The sequence below is a fragment of the Triticum aestivum genome, chromosome 7D (assembly GCF_018294505.1).
Source record: "Triticum aestivum cultivar Chinese Spring chromosome 7D, IWGSC CS RefSeq v2.1, whole genome shotgun sequence".
In the NCBI taxonomy this organism is placed as follows: domain Eukaryota; kingdom Viridiplantae; phylum Streptophyta; class Magnoliopsida; order Poales; family Poaceae; genus Triticum; species Triticum aestivum.
The window spans coordinates 188,297,522-188,321,664 of NC_057814.1; the positions used below are offsets into that span (position 1 = coordinate 188,297,522).

The window sequence follows — 24,143 nt, forward strand, 5'->3', positions numbered from 1 at the left end:
GCCGCTAAGTTGTGGTGCCTCGGGCATGGGGAAATAGTTAAACAACCCTATATCTGCCTCGCTTGTGGGGCTTATCCATAGAGATCACATGATCATATTGTTGTGAAATCATCTTTAACCGCCCATGAGGCCTATTATCAGTCTTCTTGGAAAACTTCTTGGTTCCTCGGTTGGACACGGTGACTCTCTTGGCACGACTAGTAGGCTCAGGAGGAATGATGTATTTCTCTTCTTCAAACTCTTACTCAATCTTGTTTCTTGCAGCCCCACTGCCACCAACACCTGGATCACCTCTAGTGAACCGCTTGGATGGGCAGAGGGCATCCTCGGAATCGGTGGAAGCTTGACGACAGATATACGTGAGAGAATACGAAGCATAATAAGTGGGCGTGCATTTATATGAAAGTCGAAAAGATATGGTCACAGAGCACAAGAAAAAAAATTCCCTTTGCTTCAGCTCTGGACAGTTCCGCCAGGAGATTTTCAATCTCCAGCTGAGGAAAAGAGGCCGATTTTTTCCCGCGCAAAAATTGACCATGCACACATTTGGAAACACGATAACCTAGTTGCTATAAGGAACTTAGGACTAGATACTGCGCAGGGAATGCGTCCTAAGATTTCATATGAACCAGATAAAATTTTAACCTAGAAACAACCAAGGAGGCACAGCTCACCATGGGAGGAGGCTCCTACAGCAAACTTGTCGGTTTCCCCTGTCCTTCCCATCCCGGTGATGGACTACGGTAGCTCTGACGAAGGTTGACGAAGCCGACAAGAATCAACCCCAACGGAGAACTCCTCCTCCACCAAACGAAGAAAATTGCAGCGGAGAATGTAGATCGAAGGTAGCGGAGTGGAAGGGAAGGAGGAGCCGGGCCCAAGGTATCATAATATAAATTCATCTCACTAGAGATGAAAATTTGCCCATATGTACATAAAAAGTATCATAAACATTTAGTAGTTCATATGGAAAAGTGATGCTCATATATGTTGAATTAAGTAATTATCCAGTCCACTAGAGATCAAACAGTGAATTTTATCTCCCAAGACTGTTTTTTTACCATAAAACAGTAGGAGAGGCTCCTACTGCATTTCTCATTCCAAATATATTAAGATACAAATATACATATTTACAAGGGACCCTTACTAGTTTGGGTAGGGAAAGGAAATATCAAAGCACTAAGCACAACTAAAAATGATTATGGAAGGGAGGCTACAAAGGTAGAAATGAAAGGACTGTGGGTCTCCATGGCTCTATGGAAAGAAGAGAAAAATCCTCTTTAAATCTTGTCAACAAGGATGTGATGGTGGGTGATATCCCCCTGAAATGATTATTATTCCTCTTTCCACAAATTCCATGAGGCCACCATGGAAATTTCCATGGACATGGGCCTGCCCTAACCATTCTTAGCCTGGGTTACCATTTGAAAACTAGAAGTTGAGTAGTTAAAGTGAATACCCATGCGAGCCCAGCATGATTGACTAAATTGGCATTCAAATTAAGATCATGTGCTCAACTGTTTTTCAATGTGCATACCACAAAGCATGCATTTAATAGTGATTTCTTTTAAGCATGTTGCAGGTATTGAGTCTACCGGAGAGCAGTAACCTACCGATAACTATGATTTGGATTTCAAAATCCACCTGTACGCCTTGTGACTTGGACATCTTTGAAGTAGAACGTGTAGTAATGACTGGATTTAAATTCCCTTGATCCCCAAACATAGTGCCAAACGTCATGCATGGAATCCTGAGGCCCAACTTGAGTAGTCCGCTACTGCAGGCTACATACCTCATCATGGACTTGCATGGACAGGGGAAGATGAAACGCCTCTCCGAGTGTCATGACCCCCAAGAAATCCTTGACCAATACATCTTCATTAATGGCAAAGGAGAAAGCGCGTTGATACACCGAAAGAAGATCTTAAATATTGGATGGAGAAGATATTAATGTCATATGCTCATAGCGGTTTTATCAATCTAAAAACTTTACAACTAACTTTCCCCTTCACTTTCTTTCTCCTTTCCTGTTTCGATTTGAGAGTTGTGAGGGACACTTCCACTCCTCTCCTTCTCTTCTCTAACGGCTTTGGATTACAAGCAGTGGCCAAGCTGCGCGTAGTCTATTAGGTTAGCTGACCCCACATACCCCTAATCTTTTCTATAAACACCCCTTTAGTTTTCTAAAATTTACGACAAGTCCTTACAACTTAAGAAGATTGACCCACAACTTATTAATGACCCCCTAGGGTTTTTTTTGCTGACGCTGCCACTGATTAGGAGGCCCACTTGCTCTTGTATATAGTAGGTTTAGGATTAGATCTAGTTTGGAGTCTATCCATGGGGCGTCTCTCGCTATCCCGTGGCAGAGCTTCATTTCGATGCTCTCTAGCGACGTCTGGAAGATGAAACGCCTCTCTGAGTGTCATGACCCCCTAGAAATCTGTGGCCAATACATCTTCATTAATAGCAAAGGAGAAAGCACGTTGAGACACCGGAAGAAGATCTTAAATTTTTGATGGAAAAGATATTAATGTCATATGCTCATGGCGGTTCTATCAATCTAAAAACTCCACAACAAACTTTCACCTTTCACTTTCTCCCTCCTTTCCTGTTTCGATTTGAGAGTTGCGAGGGACGCTTTCACTCATCTCCTTCTCTTTTCTAACGGCTTTGGATTAGAAGCGGTGGCCAAGCCGCGCGTAGTCTATGAGGTTGGTTAGCTGACCCCACATATCCCACAACTTTTCTATAAATACCCCTTTGGTTTTCTAAAATTTATGACAAGTTCTTACAACTTAAGAAGATTGACCCACAACTTATTAGTGACCCTATAGGGTTTTTTCTGCTAGCGCCGCCACTGATTAGGAGGTCAGCTTGCTGTTGTATATAGTAGGTTTAGGATTAGATCTAGTTTGGAGTCTATCCACGAAGCGCCTCTCGCTATGTCGCGCCAGAGCTTCAATTCAACGCTCTCCAGCGACGTCTGGAGGTTGCCGGCTCCCTCTTCCGGTTGCTCTTCATGGAGGATGGCGACTGCCAAAGGCCAGTCCGGTGTTCTCTGAATACGCTTGGTGAAAGGCTGGATCGGGCAGCCGCGAGCCTCATTCCTCTCTCCCTTGCCATCATGAGGAAGGGATGGAAGGGGCAAAGTTGCGTCATGCCCACTTGGGTCCGGAGTTCCACCGGAAGAAGAAGCAGGCCTAGAGGTTCATCTTCATGTTCTCCTCATTCCATGGACCTTGAAAAATGTGGATCTACAACGCACTAGGTATTTTCAAAAACAACTCAAAACACAGTCTAAAATAACACCATCGAACCCTTCCTTTCCTTCCCACTAGTTGGTCGTCAGTTCATCACACTCATACCCACTCCTGCCCATAGCACAGCTTGTCTCACTTCAATGTGTGCAGCCGGCCGCATCGCCGAGCGGTCTCCGGACGCGATCGGCCAAATGACGCCCATGCCCGGGTCTCACGGCACACCTCCGCATCCACCCTCGGGGCTTGATCCGTCATTTCCCATGCCTCCCATTTTTAGGAATCATTCCCCGGTACGATACCCCCGCAGAAAGGCAGAGCTCCCTCCTCCCCCAAAAAAGCGAGACGACGAGACGAGACGGCGCGCGCGAGACAGACAGAGAGGAGGCCGACGCGCAAGCCCTAGGCGATGAGACGCGACGCGACGACGGCCGCAGCGGCGAAGGCGTACCCCCCGCCCGCGTGCCCGGATTTGGGGCTCATCCCGTCGGCCCGGCCATGTCCACCAAGAGGTAACGCGGTTCCCCCGATTGGATTGTGTGCGCGCCCTAACGCCCTCTCTCGCTATGTCCTTTGGTTTTCTAAAATTTACGAGACGTCCTTACACCCTGATAAGATTGGTCCACAACTTACTAATGATCAGGGTTTTTCTGCTGGTCTCACCACTGATTAGGAGGTCTAAGATTAGGTCTAGGTTGGAGTCTATCCACAGGGCGTCTCTCGCTATGTTGCGGCGGAGCTTCACTCCGACGCTCTTGGGTGGCGTCTGGAGGTTGTCTGCTCCCTCTCCCATCCGCTCCCCTAGAGTATGGCGGCTGCCGAAGGCCGATCTGGTGGAGTTCTTCGTATAAGCTCGGCGAAAGGTAGACCGGGCAATCGCGGGAAGGGATGGAGGGGGCAAAGCTGTGTCACACCCAATTGGGTCTGGAGTTCCACGGGAAGAAGCCGGCCTAGATGTTCATCATCATAATCTCCCTCGTAATCAATATATATGAGGCAAATCTTTTGTCTTCGTCTAGAAACAATTGTGGATCTACACCGCACTCGGTATTTTCAAAAACAATATAGGAGTACAAAACATAATCTGAAATAACACCATTGAACCCTTCCTTTCCTGCCCACTCCACTCGGACCTGCCCACCCGGTTCACTTCAGCCAGCGTGTGCAGCCGGCCGCATCGCCGAGCGATCTCCGGACGCGGTCGAGCAAATGACGCCCATGCCCAGGCCTCACGGCACACCTCCACGCCCACCCCCGGGGCCTGACCCGTCATTTCCCCCGCCTCCCGTTTTTAGGAATCATTCCCCGGTACGATAACCCCCGCAGAAAGGCAGAGCTCCCTCCTCCCCAAAAAAAGCGAGACGACGGGACGAGACGGCGCGAGCGAGACAGACAGACAGGAGGCCGAGGCCGAGGCGCGACCCACCCAAGCAAGCCCTAGGCGACGAGACGCGACGGCGACGGCGGCCGCGGCGGCGAAGGCGTACCCCGCGCCCGCGTGCCCGGATTCGGGGCTCATCCGCTCGGCCCGGCCATGTCCCCCAAGAGGTAACGCGGTTCCCCCGATTAGATTGTGCGCGCGCCCTGCCTCGCGCGGTTCTAAGCGCGGATTCGGTAGCGGTAGGGATTCGCGTGCGGCGGTGTCGCGTGGTGGCTTCCCGCAGGGGTGCCGCTGAGCTCTGGATGGATTGAGCTGCGTCGAGCTTGCCTGGGTCTTCGTTTCGAGAATTTTGCCTGGGGCTTAGGATTGGGGGTAGCCGGAGCTGAGGACATGTGTTTCGTGCTTAGAATCGGGAGTTGAGCTGGGCGCCGAGATGTTCCTACGCGGTAGAGGCGCCCACGGGAGTAATAAGTAAGCTGATGTGATGTGATACGCTTTGACACGATGCAAGATTTTAACTCTCCGGAGCTTCGATTGTGTGCCTCCATTCCTTTCGTTGCGTTACCATGTTCACATCCTCCATCTGTAGTGTTCTTTGTCTTTGTCTTGCCACTTTGGGTTATGAATCTGTGATCTATCCAGCCTTTGTGGGGTTGGTTCTTAGTATATCTAATTTTCGTTGTCTGTTGGTGTGGTGGGAAAGCCTATCTAGACTCCAGTTACTTCTTGTTTGTTAGCAGCTGATAGTATTACGATTCTGCACAATTTAGGGTTTCAGATGGTACCCATTGGGAAAAATGTTTTTGGACGGTTATATATACTGTTATCTCTGTAGATTGAATTCGAAGAACTGATTTCAGTTCGATTTGATCGTGGTGTATATGTTACTTCTTGGTTCTACAATCACAAGATTATTCTTGGGGACGAGTTCCGAGGATTTAACAAATCATTTTTTGTGGGTTTGTGACTGAAAGTTCAATTAACCTTGCTGTATGTTGTGCATACTTAGTGGTGGGTGAATACTGATGTTGACGCGGGAAATCTAGTGGGAAGTTCTTCAATATAGACTGAACTATAAACAAAATCAATGGTGATGATGTCTTTGATTAATAATAGTGATATCCTTTTTGTAAGTATGCTGAAAGCAACGAGCGTACAAATTTGGAGCACAGACGGAACTTAGGTAGAGCGATAAGTACTCCCTCTGTTCCATATTAGTTGTCGCTGAAACGAATGTATCTAGACGTATGTCAGTGCTAGATACATCCGTTTGAGCGACAACTAATATGGAATGGAGGAAGTATGTGTTTGCATAGCTAGGGCCTATGCTCCTGAGTTGCAAATTTCTTCACGAACTACATTCTTATTAAGCTCTCTATTTAACTTGTAAGGAGTATTCTCCTGGAACCCTGTTCTCTTGTCCTGTATAGCAAATACTTACTGCTGTTAACAGGAAAGGTAAAAACTATATGAAGTGTGAAAAAAGGGGAAACAAAGATTTAACCTAATCTTAGCCTCTCTCGTGAGACATAACTTGAAATTCTTAAGTTATCTATCTATAAGCATTAACTGCTGCAGCATTCTTTACCATCAGTTTACATTTTGCTTAGAGAAGCAACATTGGGCAGGAGATAGCTCCCGAAATTCCTTATTTTTTTCTACTGTCAGATTATTTCCTTCCTGAGATGAACTAACAATTTGATAGTTAGCTTACATGTCTTTTTGTTCTGACTGATCTCCTTCAGGGTTCTTTGCAAGTTCTTCATGCATGGTGCTTGCTTGAAAGGAGAGTATTGTGAGTTCTCCCACGACTGGAGTGACCAAGCAAATAATGTAACGTGTTAAAAACTATGGATGCGGATCTAGTCTCGTTGCCAGACGTCACAATGCATATCTTGTAGTGTTCCTTACTATGATGCTTGTTTGTGCAGGTTTGCACGTTTTACCAGAGAGGCTCATGCTCTTATGGTAACCGTTGCAGATATGACCATGTCAAGGTTTCTCGTAACAACCCAGTGCCTCCACTACCATCATCAAGTACCGCAACACGTAATTCCCCAGTTCGCCTGCCACCATCATCAAGTACTGCGACACATGTTGCATCTACATCTCCACAACTTTTAAGTTCTGGACGTCCTCTTCACTTGGGACACCAAACAAATTCAAGCAACCAACGGCAACAGATATCTATGGATAAGCTGGCAGTTTCTGAAAGTAAGCCTGCATGGAGGAATGAGGTCCAACTTGACAGTGTATCAGAGGATGGGATTGGCTGGTCATCCATTCAAACTGCGCAAAACCAAACTTCCATGAAACTTGCTGATATGCCAATTTGTTCTTTTGCTGCTGGTGGTAACTGCCCGTATGGGGAAGAGTGCCCTCACATGCATGGGGATTTGTGTGCGTTCTGTGGGAAAATGTGCTTGCATCCTTATCGTCCTGATGAGAGGCAGGAGCATATCAAGCTATGTGAAAAGAACCACAAGCGTCTCGAGGCTTTGAAACGTAGCCAAGAAATAGAATGCAGTGTCTGCTTGGACCGTGTGCTCTCAAAGCCTACTGCTGCTGAAAGGAAATTTGGACTATTATCTGAATGTGATCATCCCTTCTGTATTTCATGCATAAGAAATTGGCGTGGCAACTCTCCTACATCTGGTATGGATGTGAACTCAGCACTGAGAGCTTGCCCAATATGCCGCAAGCTTTCGTACTATGTCATTCCAAGTGTTCTTTGGTACTTCTCGAAAGAGGAAAAGTTGGAGATCACTGAAAACTACAAAGCAAAGCTCAAGTAAGATAGGCTTGTCCTGTTTTGTGGTCTTGTGCCCCAGCTTATATAAGTAAAACTAGAATGCTACAAATATTTCAGTCATTGAACTTATCCTTACTTGGATGAATGAGCCGTATCAATTTACTACAAATGGCACTTCTAGTTATCTTGCCTCACATGTTCTTATTTCCTTTTCTTTTGAATATTCAAGTCAATATGTTTCATGGAAGTGATTTAACATGAACATACTATGCTCCTTAGTACTTGATTATCATTGTACTGTCTGACCTACAAGTATACCATTGCAGGTCAATAGATTGCAAGTACTTCGATTTCGGAACGGGCACTTGCCCCTTCGGGACAAGCTGTTTCTACAAGGTGACATACTTCTTACATTCTATAAACATGTGAATACACATCTGCCTGCCCTATCCATATAGTTTTGAGTTCACTACCAGGCCAGCTCCATCCCATCGCTGTTGGCAGTAACTCGTTTATTCGGAACACTGGTAGCTAATAATAACCTTCTCCTCCGTCTGTTGGTCTACTGGAAACAGCCCAATTTACTTTGTTTTGATTCCAAGAGTCTTTTGTGTCCTCTCTAGTATTATCATCAGTTATGCACTCCTCAGTTACCACCGCTTAATAGTCCTTGTTAGTTATTTGGTGGATAAAGATTGGAATGTGTAGACCAAGGTTGGAGTTTATGTTATGTTCAAGTTTGCATGTGTTGTAGGGGATATGATATTTGATTTCTTGCCGATTATTTTCCTAGATAGCTTCATTTAGTGTAGAAACTGTGGATATGATTGTTGTAGCTTGCAATGTTAATTGATCGGTCTTTCCTCTTATTTGTCTTCTATTTTTGACTCAATCTTGTATCGTTTATGTTTTGCAGCATGCTTACAGAGATGGCCGCTTGGAAGAAGTCGTACTGCGACATCTTGATTGTGATGATGGAAGTACACTTATTGCTAAGAACATTAGGTGTGTGTTCTCTATCTGTTTTATGCAGTCTGCATATTTTACTTTTCCTTACTTTTCTCCTGTATTGCTGTCACATTCTAGGTTGTCAGACTTCCTCGGCCGGTTGCATCTTTAGGGACCTGCGGCTGCATATATATTGAATGTAAGTTCTTCTGGGGGGCATGCAACCAACTCAATTATACTATTTTGGTGAAGTCACGTGCAAGTAATGCCCATTTTCTATTGTTAATGTCATTTATTTGCTGTTGTGGGAGATAGTCATGCTGCTGTTCCACTGTTGGAAAAGGCAACGCCTAGGTGTTGCTTAGGCACGCTTAGGCGCTAGGCAATGACCAAACGCCTTGCCTAGGGCATAAGCGAAACTCTAGCCATGGCAAGTAAGAAATTGTCCACTCAAGTGAAAAATCATGTCATACTGACCAAATTGGCCATCTTCCAATTGCAATAGCTGGTAGTTTACTCACTTATATGCTCCAAATCGATACACATATAATATCACAAATACAACATGGTAGTCAAAATTGTACGTCTGCGTAAGGTATAGGCGCCTAAGCACCACCTAGGCGCTAGGCGAAGGTCAACCGCCTTGCTTATGCCTAGCACTTTTTCAAGCTTCCACCGATCAACTTCAGCGCTTGTAGTTATGTTCGTATTTCCACTGGCTGAATTAATTTTATCCAACTTCTGCAATCACGACCCCTGACATTCACTAACAGCACTGCATCCGTTCTTCTCTTATTTTTTGTTGTTTTATTACTACCAAACTACTCTTTTAACCAGTTGATAAAGTGAACTGGAAAATTTGCATCCAGGCATCAATCATTCTGAGATTTCGCTGTCTACCAAATATTTGCAGTAATCCGAAGACATCAGTTTAAATCGAGGCATCTTGGAAAACTGCTGCTTTATCTCCAATTCATTGGTGGTTGCTTTGTCGCCAAACATACAAAGGCAATCCTTTTGTGCTGAAAAAGCTATCATTCCTGTCTCATGCATAAACTCTTACATAACCATTTGTGCCTAACTTCAGCACTGCTCGTTAATGCAGAAAATTCGAAGTTCGCTGCCGGACACCTGGATGACCTTGTAGCACTAGTGACCAGTGAAACAATGGAAAAGAAGTTATGCCGCGAGTATGCTTGAAAAGTGAAAAGAAAAAATTACAATAATTAGAACTGCTGAAACGCCTTTCTGTATGCACTTTGTGTTGCTTCCTGGGTGGTCACCAGTGATTCGGTAGAACGTTACCTGGCCATTGTGCGAACGACCGGTGTGTAATACTCATTTCCAAACTGCCATTCCCCTGTTGAGGAAGGCTACCGCACCAACAACTGGTGAACTGAGACCGTTTGGTTGTATAACGTGTATGCTGGAGGAAAAAGGAAAAGAATTCAATGAATATGCTTCATACTTGATGATCTGAAGTTTGATTGGTCAGATGCTTGCCCATGAAATTTGATTGGTTCTTTTCACTCACGATAGTTCCACACCATATTTTTGCAATGTGAATTCTGCATTTTCTTCTGTAGCGTGAGGGATATTGGACCATATGTTCCTGATTTTAGTCATGGAACAAAAAACTGTCCATTCTCAGCATACAACGTCCTCCCTGAAGGTTGTGTAACGCCTACCAATCCCATCCCAAACAAGGCGTAACAGCGAGGTATATGTATATGTCGTGCGCCATGACGATGGAGCTCAAGCAATGCTTCCAAATAAACTACACTCTTATTTTTCAGGGGCAATGGCAGTAGTTCTGCCTTTTCATATTAGAAGAGGGAAAACGGACTGAGGTTCCCAGGTATCATACAGAGTTTCAAACACCCACAACAGCACACTCTCAGGACTAGAAAAACCTAAGTGGTAGCCTCCGTGAACGACCTAATCTCGTCTCTGGCCATAGCAGCCACGGTTTCAGGAGAGCACCTCTTCCTCTCAAAGGTCCCGGGCCACGTACCCAGCCATGGTCATCTGCGTGCGAAAATCTGGTTGCTTGCTCAGGGCCCAGCTCCTTCTCCACCAGCCCTTGATTGTCATCGACGTTGTGCCAGCACCAGCAGCTCTTGGATCAGTTAGATGAAAGCAGAGCCAAACTTTGGCCATGCCAATGGGCAGGTCAGCATGAGACGGGCAGCCGACTCGAGGACCTGATCACAACAGAACGAACAGCATGAAACGTAGGCCCTCATCGCTAGACGGTCCGCATCTTAATGAAACCACAAAACAGCTACTGAATGCTGGCCTACGTTTCTTATACGTGACAAACTGTTCGATTAACTAATAAGTAACAATTGATGTCAAAAAGAGAAACTAATAAGTAACAATTCATATACACAAAATAGAGTGAAATACAAAGAGCATACAAAAATGACTCATAACCTTCGCCATAGAGCTCAGTATAATGCATGTGCGCCTATTATTTCGTTCAGTGGTTCACCTCAACTACATTTGGTTGGAATTTTTCATTCTAGAAACATCGCAAATTTTGAAGGATAATCAAATTATCAATTAAGAAACTGAAACGTTTAAAAGCAAAAGATCATATATCAATATGTGTCAGTTAACTCGGCATCAATAAGGATGCCAAACAAGTCTATGAATCACAATTAACTCAGGAATACACCATTCAAATCTTTTGCCTATATTCGGTCAGGCCAGTGAACAATAAATTAGAACACTACTGAAAATCCGACCAAATATAAGTGATCCAGTCAGCATTGGATTTCAATAAGTACATAGTAGCTGACTGGCTAAATAGTTGATTCAGATCAAATTAGTATCCAACTTCAACAAGTGGGCGACCCAAGATGAGTTCAAGTAACGATAAACCAGTTAATACCGCGACTGTACATCGTAAACACTAAACATCAGACAATTTATTGCGGGCCAATTGATACAACTAACTGAAGAGAAAATGGTATATGAAAGACGTCGAGAGTGTAAATACATTAGTATTAAACTGAGAGCACTTTACATGTAAATTACAGCGAAATTTACAGACATATTTTACATTGACAATGAAAGAAGCATTCTTTGCTTACTTTTCTTGTGCTTCCTTTCTTCCTTGGTTAATCTCATGCACAAATAAAGAAGTGCAGAAATACATGTAAATGATAAAGCTATTCCTATAAACTTGAAATAAAAGGCAATACACGCAAACACTAGTAGAGCATACAAAGCAAGTTTCCATATCATGAGTAACACCTCAACCCTGCAGCAACCAACATAAAATTGTTGTGGAAGTCAGGATGCGAGCAATAATTTAACCGTAGGGCAAATAAGGAGAGACATGAAAATAATCTCTTCCTAAGAAAAGAACTTATAACAATCCTGAATATTCATGTTGTCGTATGTCAAAAGAAACTTGTAAATATAGAACAAGTTGATATGCCCGTTGTTTATTTTGCTTTCATTGTTATGGAACAACTTTGAGATAGTGCTTTCGCACTAAACACTAGCAATCAAGGCTTGTTTACATGAGGTGTCCCTCTTGAGATTTAGCTTACAATGATCATTTTGCTTGGTTCATTTATACAGCAGTCAATGAAAAGTGAAACCGCCATCTTGTTTAGCCTGTAATTCTGAGAACAGAAGCAATTGGGAAGACACTAGCGCAAGATGCAGAACTATGGCTGTTACTCGCTTTGTTAACCTTACCTAGCTAACAGAATAATGGCCGATTTTCCCTGTATGGTCACTTAATTCATCCTCAACTTGGTAATATCGAAACATAATACTCAGGCTTGTGAGAAGAAACGGGATGGCTTAGGGTTGGCGCTTGCTTACCACGAGGAGCCGGCCGTGGAGGTGGAGGTGGAGGTGGAGGTGGAGGAGAAGAAGGATGCGGCGGCCCAGGCGTGCCTGGATCGCGCCTGATACTCCTTCACCTGCTCCGCCATCGTGTGCTGCTGCTCGGCGTCAATTCCTCGCGCCATCCCACCATGGATTCCGACGCCCAACGGCGACGGCGACGGAGTTGGTCCGGATCGAAGACGAAATGGTTTTTTTTTGAGACAATCGAAGAGGAAATGGTGCCATGGTGGGATCGATCGCCTCTGCTTTGGGCCAAGCACGTTCGGCTTTGGGCCACCACGTCATCAGCAATTTTTTACAGATTTTAAGGCCTCTTTCGGTTCTAAATTCCCAGGGAGAAGACTATATTCCTTACAGTTCTACAAAAAAGAGAGAGACTATATTCCTTTTTTTTGTGGGGTACAGACTATATTCCTTAGGAATCATTTCTACAGCATTTGTTTAATTATTATTTTTGCAGGGACAGAGTTTGTTTAATTTGCAGGATAAAAAAACATAGAAATTATTTTCAGTAAAAAATCATAGATTTTTTTGCATGGAATTCCATAGGAGTACCTTTCCTTCGTAACCTAGGAAAAACCCTAGCGGACACAAAGCCCACTTCCCTGCCGATTGTTCCGCTGTTTTTCCTCGTCTCCAACGTCCGATTTTCCGGAATGGAACGCACGGGACCGTGGAGTTGTGCGGGGACTTTAGGTCTAGCTTATTAGGTTTCAGTGTCTTCGTGTTGTTCGTCGAGGCGATTCCGATGTCGCCATGGGACGTATGAGAGTTAGTTTCAAAAAGTTGAGCAAAAATATGTACATTATAATTCTGAATTTATTTTCCACTTTATTTTGTCTAATGCGAATAAGACAAGAGTTTGTTTAATATAAAAAAGAATAAAATGTTATAGTAGGAGAAAAGAAGTACAAAGTCTTAGCCAAAGACAGAAGAAAAAACCAACAACAACGAGGCAAAGGGGAAAAACACAACCCAACAAGACGCAACAACCAAGACTCAAGGGCAAACACATACACCCAGGCCACCATGTACGACCTAGACGACAAGGTGATCTAGGCACGTAGTGCTGACATGACGCCATTGGCACTCGTCACATTTAATCTGTTCAACCAGCCCGTCGATCGAAGTGAAGGCATTATGAAAATTCCTCTTATGTAGTACTATTTATGTGTGTGGCTACTTTAAGATATGTATGAGACCTTGCTATATGCTTGTGAGATTATGGCTACGATTTTCATATGGCATATTGTCGTTATTGTCTCGTGTCATATTGTTGTTATTATATGCCTTGTCACACACATCACTTGTTGTCATTTTGAGATGGCTATGTTATGTATTTGTATTGATCATCTCATATGTCACAAGTTGTTGCAGAAGGGGAAATCACTTTGTGCATCCATGTTCACTTTTGCACTTATCCGGTTTCTAAAGCCTTAGGGGGAAGCGTTGATCATATTTTGTGCACTTTGTATTCAAGTGCAAATAATTCTCTTATGTGTGCACAAATGTATAGGGAGATCGACCTAAATCTCAAGAACCCATGCTAAGCTTATCATAATATCTTTTATTATACTGATCTATTCATATTGTCATCAACCACCAAAAAGGGGAAGACTGAAAGGACATTTTCCTCTAATGAGGATTTTGGTGTTAATGATAATAGCAATTAGGTGTCTAACTATGTTTCGAGTGTGCTTTCAGCTTACACATGATTGGAAAATGAAACGTAATGTCGGTAGGCAATCCTCCTAAGCTAAAATAATAGAAGAAAATGACGCATCAAAATTATACCCATGATTTCTCGCTTTGAGTCGTAGGTACGCCGTACTATTAAGTGGAGATTCATCATGAATCTTGTGTGGGAATCATTGTACAAAAGTAAGCCATATATACACTCACATCCCATGTGAGAAAAGAGCATCGTGTTTTCCACCTTCTATGTTGTTGTTCTTGCTGTCAGGACCATATCGAACTATCTGACATGTCAGAGGTTTCGACATCGGGTTCGACTTTGTCTAGAGCGCTGGATCAAGTTGAATACCATGTTGGACATTGGGTCAGACAGTCCGTAAGTCGGAATGTCCGACTTAGGTCAGACTATCTGACTTTCTCTGTGCAGTGTGCATAAGGGCAGAGAACTGGTGGATCTATATAAGCCACCCTTCTTCTTCAAAGGAGGGTGACGACTCCATTGCTCCTTTCTCCATTGATCCAAAGCTCAAAAGTTCGATCTCTCTCTCTCTCTCTCATATTTTCAAAAGAGCCAAAGGAATGCCCGAGCAACAAATCCACCAAAGCAAAACTCGAGTTTGTGGCCCCCCCTTGAGATCCTAGCACATCTTGTTACTCTTGGGGTTTGTGGGGAACTCAAGATGGTTGGTGTTACTCGGGAGGTTCTGATTCATGTGGTTGTGCCATGGGCTTGTTTGTGAGGGTTAGGAGCTCGCCCCAAGAGCTACCCCTAGTGAGAGGGAACTTGGGCATTCATCAACCAAGGTTCTCAGAGACATAAGGTGAGACATTCATTGTCATGGGGCCATTCGTTATTTCCCACCTGTCCAATGGAGATTAGCACACCTCCAAGTGTGTGAACTTCGGTATACATCTTCGTCTCCATCACTTTTGCTTGTCCCTTAATCCTAGCTTTAATTTGTGTTATTACTTCTTTGATGCCATGTGTAGCTTGCTAGCTTGTTGTAATACATCATATATCGTGTATCATCCTTTTGCACATACCAGAACTTACATTTCCGCACTAGCCCCTAAAATCAACTAAGAAAATATGAAATTTGGTAGTCGCCTATTCACGCCCCCTCTAGTCGACTTCTCTGTAATATTTGAACCATCAATTGGTATGAGAGCAAGGTCTCTCTCTTGTTTTTTTAGCTTCATCGATATGGAGAGCAAAGATGCCAGATAAAATCACCGGTGGGCTATGGAATGTGCCGCTGCCGGTTACTAGGTTGTATGGAGCTGTGGGGTCATTGTGGCCTTGTGGGCTAGTGGACCGATACAGATACTCGTTTTTGTTGGTCAAATGTTTGGTATTTACATGAATACGAGTGAATACCCATGGCTCCGCCCCGGATAAAATTCCCCAAGACTATGATTAAGGATTCTGGAGTTAGAGGGTAAACTTGTTGAACTTGAAAAATAATAATGCTTGAGAAAGAGGATTTTGGAGTTGTGGTAGTTTTGAAAAAGTTGAGCAAAATATGTACATCATAATAGTTTTTCTAATGGAGTACATATGTATCATCCTTTTCCACTCATCGCCAAGTAATACTCAAATTAACAAATTGCCCAAGAAACGTCCTATCTATATTTTGCAGAGGGGTGAGCTCTCCTGTCACGTCTTTAAATTCTCTATGGTTCCTAAGTAATTTCGATTTTGCATTTGGTCACAAATTTGTTTAGGTAAACTTTGTCAAATGAACTGGCAACAACCAACACATGAGCCCCGCGCTCCTCTCACCATCTGGACATTGTACCATTAATATAGTACCACAACCACCAGCGTAAGAAACTTCCCCACATACATGTGAGTTTATTAGCAGATATCAGGGAATCACACCGTCAGAAAAAGCCCACCACAACACCGCATTATATATATAAGGAGAAAACATAGTTCATCCTCTCCCTCATGTGTCAAAGCAAATAACAAAAATATATGAGAAATCCCAACAACACAAGTGGCACAACACGCTCAACCCTTCTAGTATTACAAGAGGGATGTTTTTTTTGGAACTGCACACATTATATTAATCAATAAACATAGTACAATTGCACACATACATGTGAAACTATCAGAAAAACCAAGACACTACATGTCCAGAAAACTTTGCAACCCACATAAAAGAACATTACAAATAAGTCTATTGAAGTCCCTACAAACAACCAAATTTGGAATCGCCGTTGACCATCAACGTCGCCGAGACGCACACGAAGGGAAGAGACAGTGCACCAGCAAACCAAAATCCAATTCAGTACCATAGCCTTATAGGCGCTGTGAGCCGAAGACCAAACCTGCAAAATAGGCGCTTGACGATGTGGCGTGTCGGCTAAGGATGTTCCTCACGCCGATCTGGATTCAGATCTGGCGCAATTCGCCGATGTTGCCGCAGAAGAAGGCCAAACCTGCCGCCGTTGGGCCACTAAACTTGCACCAACATCAATCTGTCCAACTTGTTGGCACCGCCATGAGAGACGACAACCACAAGACACAGAAAATATAAGGCCTACTGGTCCCAACAAACGGCAAGCAAATGAGACCATCGGCTCATCAGCGCCGCCGGAGAGAATGGTCACATGATGAGGAAGAGACCGATGCCACCTTATTTGATGCGACATCAACCTCATCAAATTGGTGCTACTACATGAAAACAAGCCCTAGATCAAAGGAACAACACGGAGCGAAACGGGTGCCCACCCCTCTCCCCCAGCTACCGGAGCAGCGGACGGAGAGGGGTGGAGATCAGCGCCTCGCCGGTGAGAGGGACCATCGCTTGTTGAAAGAACATGCGGTGCCCCCATGTTTGGTTTTGGTAATTGATGACAACCTCTATGGACTAATGGTTGCCTTGAGTTATATTTGAAGGATTTGTCCATAGGCATCTCTTGAAGTCCATGTGTTTGTTTCAAGGAGTTTATGTGGTGACCAAGGTGTTATTAAGGAATTATCCAAAGATTGGTCATGTGAGAGTTGAGCTTATTGCAAGCATGTCTTGAAGAAGAAGATTGTGTGATCATTCATGTTTACCTTCAAGACATCATCCAAATGAAGAGAGTTGGAAAGAGTCAAGGTTGATCAAGACTAAGTCAAGAGTGAATCAAGTTGATCAACACACAAAGCGCACAAGATGTACAGAGGGATCAAGCGATCCCATGGTATGGTAAGCATTGTCAATTACGCTTTGTGTACTAACCCATGGTCTTCGTGAGAGTTCTTTGTGGGGTTAGGTTGCGGTGTGCAAGTTCAAGTGAAGCGGGCAAGTTCAAGTAAAGCATCACGAAGAGATCAAATGCTTGAAGCCATTGTGGTGACAATGGACTTGTGAAGATGTGCGGAAGGGTGGCTCACCCATAGTGGAGTATGGGGGAGCAATCAACTAGTCTTCATCGAGCCAACGCAATCAAGAAAGGTGGTCCATCTTGAGGGAGTCAAGATCGTCGTCATCTAGCTCAAGTGGACCATGTGCAAGGCAAAGGTTTACTCTTGATAGGTTTTCTATTTTACCGGCTTCATGATGGTAGTTGGGAGACCGGGTTATAGGATCGATTGCTGTACTATCAAGGGGGGCTCTCGATGAGTAGCTTGATCGTATCGTTCATAGAGAGCTCAACCATTGCATCCTTGCATCATCTTTATTGGTTCTTGTTTGGTTCTTCTCTTTGTGAGTTTTGGAGCTTATGGTCATCTTGATGACAAGCTCGAGTTCATTGAAAACAGAGTTCACTCGCATCTTCTATGATGTTTTCGATGTTGGAGGTTATGCCGGTTCTTCTCGGTTGGAGGTTTCACTCCTCTATTTGTTGGCATACCTCCTCTGCCTCTTCTTACTATAACCAGTCGCTGTTTTTATGCTACTCGTCGTCTTGTATCCAACAAGCTTGAGTTTGCTCAATTCGGAGCTCATATGAAGAAGTTTTGGCAGTTCTGTTTTTCTCCCAGCGGTAGTACCGCGGTGGCAGCGGTAGTACCGCTTGTAGCGTCAAGCGGTAGTACCGCTCCTGTACCGCTCTACTACCGCCTCGATTTTGGGTCTGCTCTTTTCGTGTCGGGTTCAGCGGTAGTCGCGCGGCAGTAAGGCATGGTAGTTCCGCCTATAAGCGGTAGTACCGCTCCGGTCGAGCGGTAGTACCGCTACTGCACTACTGCCACCGTACTCTGCTCTGTCCTGCCTCCTTTTGTCCCGTGTTCTGCTCCTCCAGCGGTAGTACCACTGGGGTGAGCGGTAGTACCGCTTATCGGCGGTACTACCGCCCCAAGGTTCTTGTTTTGTTGCTCCTTTTCACTGCTTCTTTCGCCCGAGCGGTAGTACCGCTCGTGGAGCGGTAGTACCGCTCGTGTGCGGGCTGAGCACATAACGGTTGGATTTTCCCCCTCCTATAAAAGGGGGTCTTCTTCCCCAATGAACCTTATCCTTTTAGCTCGTGTTCTTTCCCCATTGTTGACCTTCTTCGAGCTTGCTAACTCTCAATCCCTCCATGGATTCTTGCTAGTTTTTGAGGGGAAAGAGAGAGGAGATCTAGATCCACATTTCCACCAATCACTTTCTCCTTTATGTGTGGGGAACCCCTTGGATCTAGTTCTTGGTGTTCTCCTTCTTGTTCTTCCTCTCATTTTCCTCCCTAGCATTAGTTGCTTCGGTGGGATTTGAGAGAGAAGGACTTGGGCACTCCGTGTGCCCTTGCCATTGCATTTGGTGCATCGGTTTGGTTTCTCCACGGTGATACGTGGAAGTTACAAGTTGAGAAGCTTATTACTCTTGGGTGCTTGGTACCCTTGAGCTTGTTCCTCTTGGGTGCTTGGGCACCCTAGACGATTGGTGGTGTTCGGAGATCAATCATTGTGGTGTAAAGCTCCGGGCAAGCGTCGGGGTCTCCAATTAGGTTGTGGAGATCGCCCCGAGCAATTTGACGGGTTCCGGTGACCGCCCCCAAGGGTTGCCAAAGTGTATGGGTTCGGTGACCGCCCCCAAGGGTTGCCATTTGTACGGGTTCGGTGACCGCCCTCAAGGGTCCCTTAGTGGAATCACGGCATCTTGCATTGTGCGAGGGCGTGAGGAGATTACGGTGGCCCTAGTGGCTTCTTGGGGAGCATTGTGCCTCCACACCGCTCCAAACGGAGATTAGCATCCGCAAGGGTGTGAACTTCGGGATACATCGTCGTCTCCGCGTGCCTCGGTTATCTCTTACCCGAGCCCTTTACTTATGCACTTTACTTTGTGATAGCCATATTGTTTCTTGTCATATATCTTGCTATCACCTAAGTAGTTTTTCTTGCTTAGCATAAGTTGTTGGTGCACATAGGTGAGCCTAGTTGTTGTAGGTTTTGTGCTTGACAAATTAACCGCTAGGTTTATTCCGCATTTGTTCAGGCCTCAACCGTAATTATTTTAAAGCGCCTATTCACCCCCCTCTAGGCGACGTCCACGATCTTTCACCTGTGTCACCAATGGAACAATAGAGATCCTTCTGTTCACACACCACAAAATAAAGCTATCGAAACAAAGTTATAGTATTTGTTTCAAGAATGGTTTACCGAAAATTTGTGCTTAACCCTTAATTCTTGCCGAACTACTTGATGAAGAAAACGATCCGACAGCCGAAATGGCCTAAACTCTGTGAGCGTCCGGTTCCCCCCTGAATCTTATTTCTGGATAACAGGGATCTTTCTGTTCCCACATCATAAAGTTTTTTTCCGAGAGTACGCCTAGGCGTATCATAGATTTATAGAAGGCAGAATTGGAGTTATAAGAAACTACCACTCACTGCGAACAACGAGCGTAGCGCACATCACACCACTCACGAACAAGTTCACACATGGACAACACCGCAAAGCAAACTACAACACATAAGAGCCTTTTCTAGGCTGGCACACACACCGCATCTCGACCGACGCCGAACGCCTCCAAAGACCACCACCTTCTGTAGAACATCGCTTCTCGACGAACACCCTAAAAGTCTAGCATGTATGACTATGAGTATGATTCCTCTACGGACTAAGCCCTCCGGTTTATATAGACACCGGAGGGGACTAGGGTTGTACAAAGTCGGTTACAAAGAAAGGAATCTTCATATCAAGACGCCAAGTTTGCCCTCCACGCCAAGGAGAGTCCTATCCGGACATGGGAGAGAGTCTCCGGTCTTGTATCTTCACAGCCCATCAGTCCGGCCCATGTACTATAGTCCGGACGCCCGAGGACCCCTTAATCCAGGACTCCCTCACCTCCGAAGACCACCACCTTCCGTAGAACATCGCTTCTCGACGCACCATCCACCCTGAGCGCCTAAGAGGAAGTGGCAAGTGTAAGGAAGGACTTGCTCCGATCTGAGGGAAGCACCGTCTTGGAGACACCGACGACGAGTGTACATAGCGCCGCAGAGGACCAACAGAGAACAATGGCGGACACCGAAGGAGAGCAATAAGGACTCAGTCATGTCTTCATACACAAAGCTCCGAACGGAAATACGACGTCGAGGACGCCGTAAATGTGCCGATCCAACATCAAATCGAGGCTTTCGCCCGAAGATAGCACCAACTCCAAAAGAGCGAGGGGCATGACGCACACGTCTCGGAGACGCCTCCAAGAAGGAATGGCACCCACGTGCCATCGCCGCCGACCCGACACACCACAAAGTAAAGCCATCGAAACAAAGTTATTTCTTTCAAGAAGAATACTTTACAGAAGATTTGTACTTGAATCCTTAATTCTTGCCGAACTCCTTGATGAAGCCGATGAGCCGTTGGAACTCCGTCGCCGACGAGCCTCCCTCCGCGATGTCCCGCCTCACCTTCTGCGATAGCGCTTGAGCCGACATCCTTAGCTGGCCGGACTCCATGGCCCGCCTCACCATCCCCTCCACGACGGCCCTCTCGCACACGTCCTTCATGTCCAGCCCCGTCCCCCATACGGCGCCGACGAACCGGCTGTTGATGTGCTGGTCCGCGAAGAACGGCCAGCACACCAGCGGCACGCCCTCAGTGATCCCCTCCAGCGTCGAGTTCCACCCGGCGTGAGTCAGGAAGCAGCCCACGGCGCGGTGTCTCAGCACGTCTCGCTGCGGCGCCCAGTCCACGACACGCGCCTTGCCCTTCCCCGCCGCGCCGACGGCTTCCTGGAGGACGGCGCTCTGGCTTGCCCCGACCATGTCCGGCCGGAGCACCCACAGAAACGCGTAGCCGGAGCCGACCAGCCCAGACAGGAACTCGGTGAACTGCTCGAGTGAAATGACGGCCAGGCTGCCCAGGCTCACGTACACCACGGACCGGTCCGCCTGGCCGTCCAGCCACGCCATGCACCCGTCGTCCTCGCGCCACAAACTGGTGGCCGGCGCCGGCGCCGCCGAGACGGCGTGGAGAGGGCCTATGGCGAAGACGTCGCGCATATGCGGCGCGATGTGCGCGAGCGCCGACCGCTCCAGTGACGCCGCCGTGTTGAATATGAGCGCCCGAGCCTTGCGGCTGTGAGCGGTGTAGCCCACCAGAATCTGCAGCAAAGGGTCGACGTCGTCGGTCTCGGCCCGACGGCGGCAGGAGTTTGGAAGATCTCGTCGCCGCAGGAAATCCTCCATCCCCGGGACGCTACGGACCGGCTCATCGAGGTCGGCGCCTACAGGCTACAGGGATGGGAACCTCGCCGAGCTCCACGAGCCTGGGCACGGAGAGGTAAGCCAAGAAGCTGCACGCGCTCGCCGTGCGGAAGGCGAGCGCCGGCACGCCGAGCTCCTCCGCGACATCGATGGCGAACGGCAGTAAGCCGTCGGCCACGACGCACGAGAGCGCTGGGAACCCGCCGTCGGCCGCCGGGGACAGCGCCGAGGCGAGGAGAGAACGGTACGCGGCAGGGCCCGTCGTCATCAGGGACTTGGAGAGGTCCGTGAGGTCGCCCACCGAGCGGGGGTGGTCGACGGGGAGGCCGTCCGGCAAGGACACGAAGCGGAGGCGTGGCGTGGCGACGGCCTCGGCGCGGTGGGCGCGGCGGAGGTTGTGCTCCGTGTGAACGAAGGTGACGTGGAGGCCGGCGTCGAGGAGCCCCGCGGCGAAATGAAGCATCGAGTTGATGTGGCCCTGCAGCGGCCACGGGAACACCAGAACGTGCGCCGACGCCATTTCCGTCACACCGCCGGTCGCTCCCTCTCGCCGGCTAGGGATTCTTTGGAGTCTCTGAATTGGGTATACTTTTCCTCTGCGTGAGTACACTACATGAAGTCCAACTTTGAGGAGCAGTTTTAAAATCGATGGCGTCGTCCTCGCGTGAGATAAAAAATGATGCACTACCGGTGGAACCTGTTGGCATTGGCTAGCTTGCGTGATGGATTGGTGGCGAGGATCTGGATCAGATTTCTGCTCTACTTTAAGCACAAGCGCGTGTGCATCATCAGAGCCTTGACGTGCACCTATCAGCTGTACTATTTGCCTTTTTATTGTTTTTCCTTGTCGGTTGGCGATGTCGTTTTACTCCGGGCGTCCGCTGAAAGCCTGAAACTCGCACTCCTGGTATGGCATCTTTGGAGCGCACTATGTACCGCCGGAGATCGTGGCTAATCGCCAAATGGTAGGAGATCGAAGAATTATCACGGACCAGCAACGGAAGGAAGAGGCTTTCACTGAAGCATATGAGAACTTCATTGGAGCTCCGTAGGCTTGGAGTCACACTCTAGATTTGGACTATCTAGGCATGGGGCAGTGGACCTGCAGGAGCTTGACGACATCTTTACGGAGGAGGAAGTATGGATGCTCGTAATGGATTTGCACCCGGATCGGGCGCCGGGTCCTGATGGGCTCATCGATATGTTCTATTAGCCAGCTTGGCCAATCATCCAAAAAGATATCATAGCAGCACTACTCAAATTGTATGTTTGTGATGGTAGAGGCTTCACCAAGCCCAACGGGGCTCTGATCGCTTTGATCCCGAATAAAGTAGATGCTAAGGAGGTGGGGGGTTTTCGCCCCATGAGTAGTTTCTCCAAACTATTTGCAAAAATGCTTGCCTTCGGGGTCCGTCGACGACGTATGAAGGCGATGATTAGCATCAACTAATCAACGTTCATTCAGGGATGGAATCTACATGGCAACTTCCTTTGGTTCGTCAGGTTGCCAGGAAGATACATGCGAGGAGAATCCCTGGCGTTTTCCTGAAACTCGATATTTCTCCAGCTTTTGACTCCCTCTTGGCCTTTCTTGTCGAAGTCCTAAGAGCGAAAGGTTTCAACGACAAGTGCATCCGGTGGATGGCTATACTGTTGCAAATAAGTACCACTCAGATAGTTGTAAATGACATCCCTGAAAGGAGATTTGCTCATGCGGGAGGGTTGCGTTAGGGAGATCCCATCTCTCCGTCACTATTTGTGATAGCCATGGATGCGAGTGGACACGCTCACCCAAAACCACCGAACGGTGCAACAAGCCTTGGTGGAGGAGAGATGGATACGAGACATTCAGAAAAGGCATATCTTTCACCGCGCATATCCAACTGATGCACTTGCGGCACGCCATCTCAACTCTGCCCAGAAATGCGCTAGCTTAAGACATTTTTGAATGGTCGTGCGCGACGTCCGGTATTTAATCTACCAAGTCTGACTACAACAGACTTTGCCAAGGTTTGGTTCGCTCTTCAATGTGGCTTGCATAGGGTGGAGCTGGTCACCTCTAAAATGTATAATCTTTGTGTGGCTGGCAGCACAATACTGTCTCTGGACCTCGGATCGCAGAGCTCGACATGGTCTACTGGACAGACCTTTGGCGTGTTACACTTGTTTGCGGGAGGAAAACAACGTCGATCACATTTTGGCTTGTGTCTATGCACATGAAGTGTGCATTTTTTTGCTTAGACGCTTTACATGTAAAGGTCATCAACCTGGAGATGACAGACTCGTTCATTGCATGGTGACTCCGAACCAGAGATAGATTCAAGAAAGTGGAGAGGCGTGAATTTGACTCACTGGTGATTGGGATTGCATGGTCTCTTTGGAAACAAAGGATTGCAAGGATCTTCAATAGTGTGGAGCAATTTAGAACTCCTTTTAGTTTAGCTCAAAAAAATCTTAGATGAGATCAAAGCTTGGAAACAAGCAAGTGTTAGAGCGGCAGGGTTGCATAGGTTTTTGAGAGAGTAGTCTTAGGCCACTTCCAATGCATAGGTGCTTAGATGAGGTGCTAAGCACATTAAAAAGTTTAGCAACTAATGTCCACAGTGCATAGATG

The 24,143-nt window shown here is 46.5% G+C and overlaps 2 protein-coding genes and 1 pseudogene across 2 annotated transcripts; 1 reads left to right on the forward strand and 2 right to left on the reverse strand.

Annotated features, from left to right (window-relative positions):
• Nucleotides 1-4,754: 4,754 nt before the first annotated feature.
• LOC123164566 (E3 ubiquitin-protein ligase makorin) lies at nt 4,755-9,822 on the forward strand (the record flags this gene model as incomplete). The annotated part of the gene is given in 8 exon segments (XM_044582098.1): nt 4,755-4,808; nt 6,387-6,474; nt 6,573-7,432; nt 7,720-7,789; nt 8,310-8,398; nt 8,480-8,540; nt 9,255-9,349; nt 9,447-9,822. Coding segments are annotated over 6 exon segments (1,155 nt in total). The 3' UTR covers nt 8,514-8,540; nt 9,255-9,349; nt 9,447-9,822.
• Nucleotides 9,823-11,320: 1,498 nt separating this feature from the next.
• Nucleotides 11,321-12,459, reverse strand: LOC123164567 (uncharacterized). The gene is made up of 2 exons (XM_044582099.1): nt 12,185-12,459; nt 11,321-11,609 (listed from the first exon to the last, which is right to left on the reverse strand). Exons 1-2 carry the CDS (start codon nt 12,331-12,333, stop codon nt 11,405-11,407), a joined length of 354 nt encoding a protein of 117 aa, XP_044438034.1. The 5' UTR covers nt 12,334-12,459; the 3' UTR covers nt 11,321-11,404.
• An 8,128-nt stretch (nt 12,460-20,587) lies between these two features.
• Nucleotides 20,588-22,292, reverse strand: LOC123170024 (myricetin 3-O-rhamnoside 1,2-glucosyltransferase UGT709G2-like; annotated as a pseudogene).
• Nucleotides 22,293-24,143: the final 1,851 nt, after the last annotated feature.

Bases quoted from the DNA above. Each gene is read 5' to 3' on its own strand.
- LOC123164567 (XM_044582099.1), bottom strand. From the start codon at position 12,333: ATGGCGCGAGGAATTGACGCCGAGCAGCAGCACACGATGGCGGAGCAG. The intron at 11,610-12,184 runs GTAAGCAAGCGC...TGGTTGCTGCAG, and splicing joins TCCACGGCCGGCTCCTCGTG to GGTTGAGGTGTTACTCATGA.